The 1,801-nt window shown below is 37.9% G+C and overlaps 1 protein-coding gene across 1 annotated transcript; it reads right to left on the reverse strand.

The window, feature by feature from the left end:
- Positions 1 to 919: 919 nt before the first annotated feature.
- Positions 920 to 1,573, reverse strand: LOC108127157 (cofilin/actin-depolymerizing factor homolog). The gene has a single exon (XM_017244014.3). The coding sequence runs from the start codon at positions 1,430 to 1,432 to the stop codon at positions 986 to 988; it is 447 nt and encodes a 148-aa protein (XP_017099503.1). The 5' UTR covers positions 1,433 to 1,573; the 3' UTR covers positions 920 to 985.
- Positions 1,574 to 1,801: the final 228 nt, after the last annotated feature.

Consider the following 1,801-nt stretch of genomic DNA (forward strand, 5'->3'; position numbering starts at 1 on the left):
TTAAATCATGGCCCGTGGCAACGGAAAACGAGACGTCCTGTAAGGACACCGAAAAGCACACACACAAACACCCACACTCACACCAAAAGGCAATTTAAACCACCACTGGACCATTGGGGTCAAAAAGGACCTCTTTTTAGTACCCAAAAGGTCATTCCACCAAACACTCACTCACTTTTAAATGTGTTAGCATAAAATATATTTTATTTAATGTTGTGAGTCGCTTAATGATATGCTACTTTATTCAAATTTTCATATTTTCATAAGAGTATTCGGGATTTGATGATTTGCATATGAGAAGTCAGGGCCTGGGGACTCACAAATTTGCTTTTTAAGTGAAAAGTTATTTCCTCTTAATCCAGGATATGCTTAAAATGTATGCAAGGCTTTTTAAATTTCATTAAACAATATCCTTGTTAAAGGTACTTGCCTACGCATGTTTTTAGCGTTTAAAGAAGTAATAGCGAAGGGTTTATTTATTGAAAGCGTCGATTCTGGTATAGTACTATTTAATCCTAAAAAAAATTGTCCTGTTGTTTAAAAACTCTATGTTCTTTAACTTAGACTTTATCTTAAGAGCTAGGGGATCGTTTTTCGCTCCTCAACTTTAAGCCACTAAGCCAGTTGTGGTTTCTTGAATATCTTGTTTCTTTTTAAAAAAATTTTGAGATATTTATAGAAGTATATATGTATATACTTATTCTTAAAAAAATATAATAGAAAACTATTTTTAATAGATGAATTAAATTACCCATTGAGGAATGACGTCAAAAAGGCGTAATTTCGAAGCTTTTAATGAAAAAGACGAGGCTTAGAAATTTTCCTATATATTAAGCCTTTAACCCGTTTTTTGTCAAGCTTTTTTTTGATATAATCCATAGTTAGACCTATATTTTGGATAATTTTCTGTACCATAATCTTAAGTTGAAACCTAATAATTTTTATTAACAAATTAATATAGTTATTACTTGACCCATTTGACTCTTTAGTCCCTGTCCAGCGAGCGCAGCTGCTCCTCTACGGCATCCCGGCAGGCCTCGTCCAGCTCGGTGGCCTGGATGCATTTCTGGATACCAACGAAATCCCGCTTGAGTACCGCAAACGAACTGGAGTAGAGCATCTTGTCCTTGATGCGTGCCTGCCAAGGACACCACAGCATCAGGAACAGCTTTTCCTTCAGGCAGGTGGATGAGGTGCCCTGGCACTGGTGATGATACGCATAGTCGTAGACGGCGAACCGGCATTGATTCAGGCCAGGACGTAGCAGATCGGCAAGAAAGTCCTCGTAGCCGGCCTCCCGCACCCCCAGACACTCCACCCGGATTTGTCGCTCATCCTCAATGGAAAGGATAGCGTAACGGTGCTGCTTCAGCTTCCGGATCTGCTCGAACACGTGCCGACATTCGCGGGTCAGGTCTATGCCGGAGGCCATGGCTGCCAAAGAGTAAAGGACTAAAGAGCTCGGTCTCTACGCGGACAGGTGTTCTCTAAAAATTTTAATCGAAATTTTGATTACTCTGAAGCTGCCACAAAATAAAAGCCGAAAATGTCGCAGTCAGAGCCAACTGGGGGATACACAGGAACAAAAGACCTACTATATCTAGAGTTTGGTAAAATAATAATTATGCAAAATAGTTATAATTGTTTGGTGAAAAAAAAGTTATTGATTGAAGGTGAAGTTTATAAAGTTTATTTAATTAAATAAAATAAACTCTTAGTAATTAAAACAAACAAAATTTAAAAATATTTTTAAAAACAAAATTTACCAAAGAGTTCGAGCATCAGAGAGCACTGGCAATCT

The sequence above is a fragment of the Drosophila bipectinata genome, chromosome XR, assembly GCF_030179905.1.
Source record: "Drosophila bipectinata strain 14024-0381.07 chromosome XR, DbipHiC1v2, whole genome shotgun sequence".
Taxonomy (NCBI): domain Eukaryota; kingdom Metazoa; phylum Arthropoda; class Insecta; order Diptera; family Drosophilidae; genus Drosophila; species Drosophila bipectinata.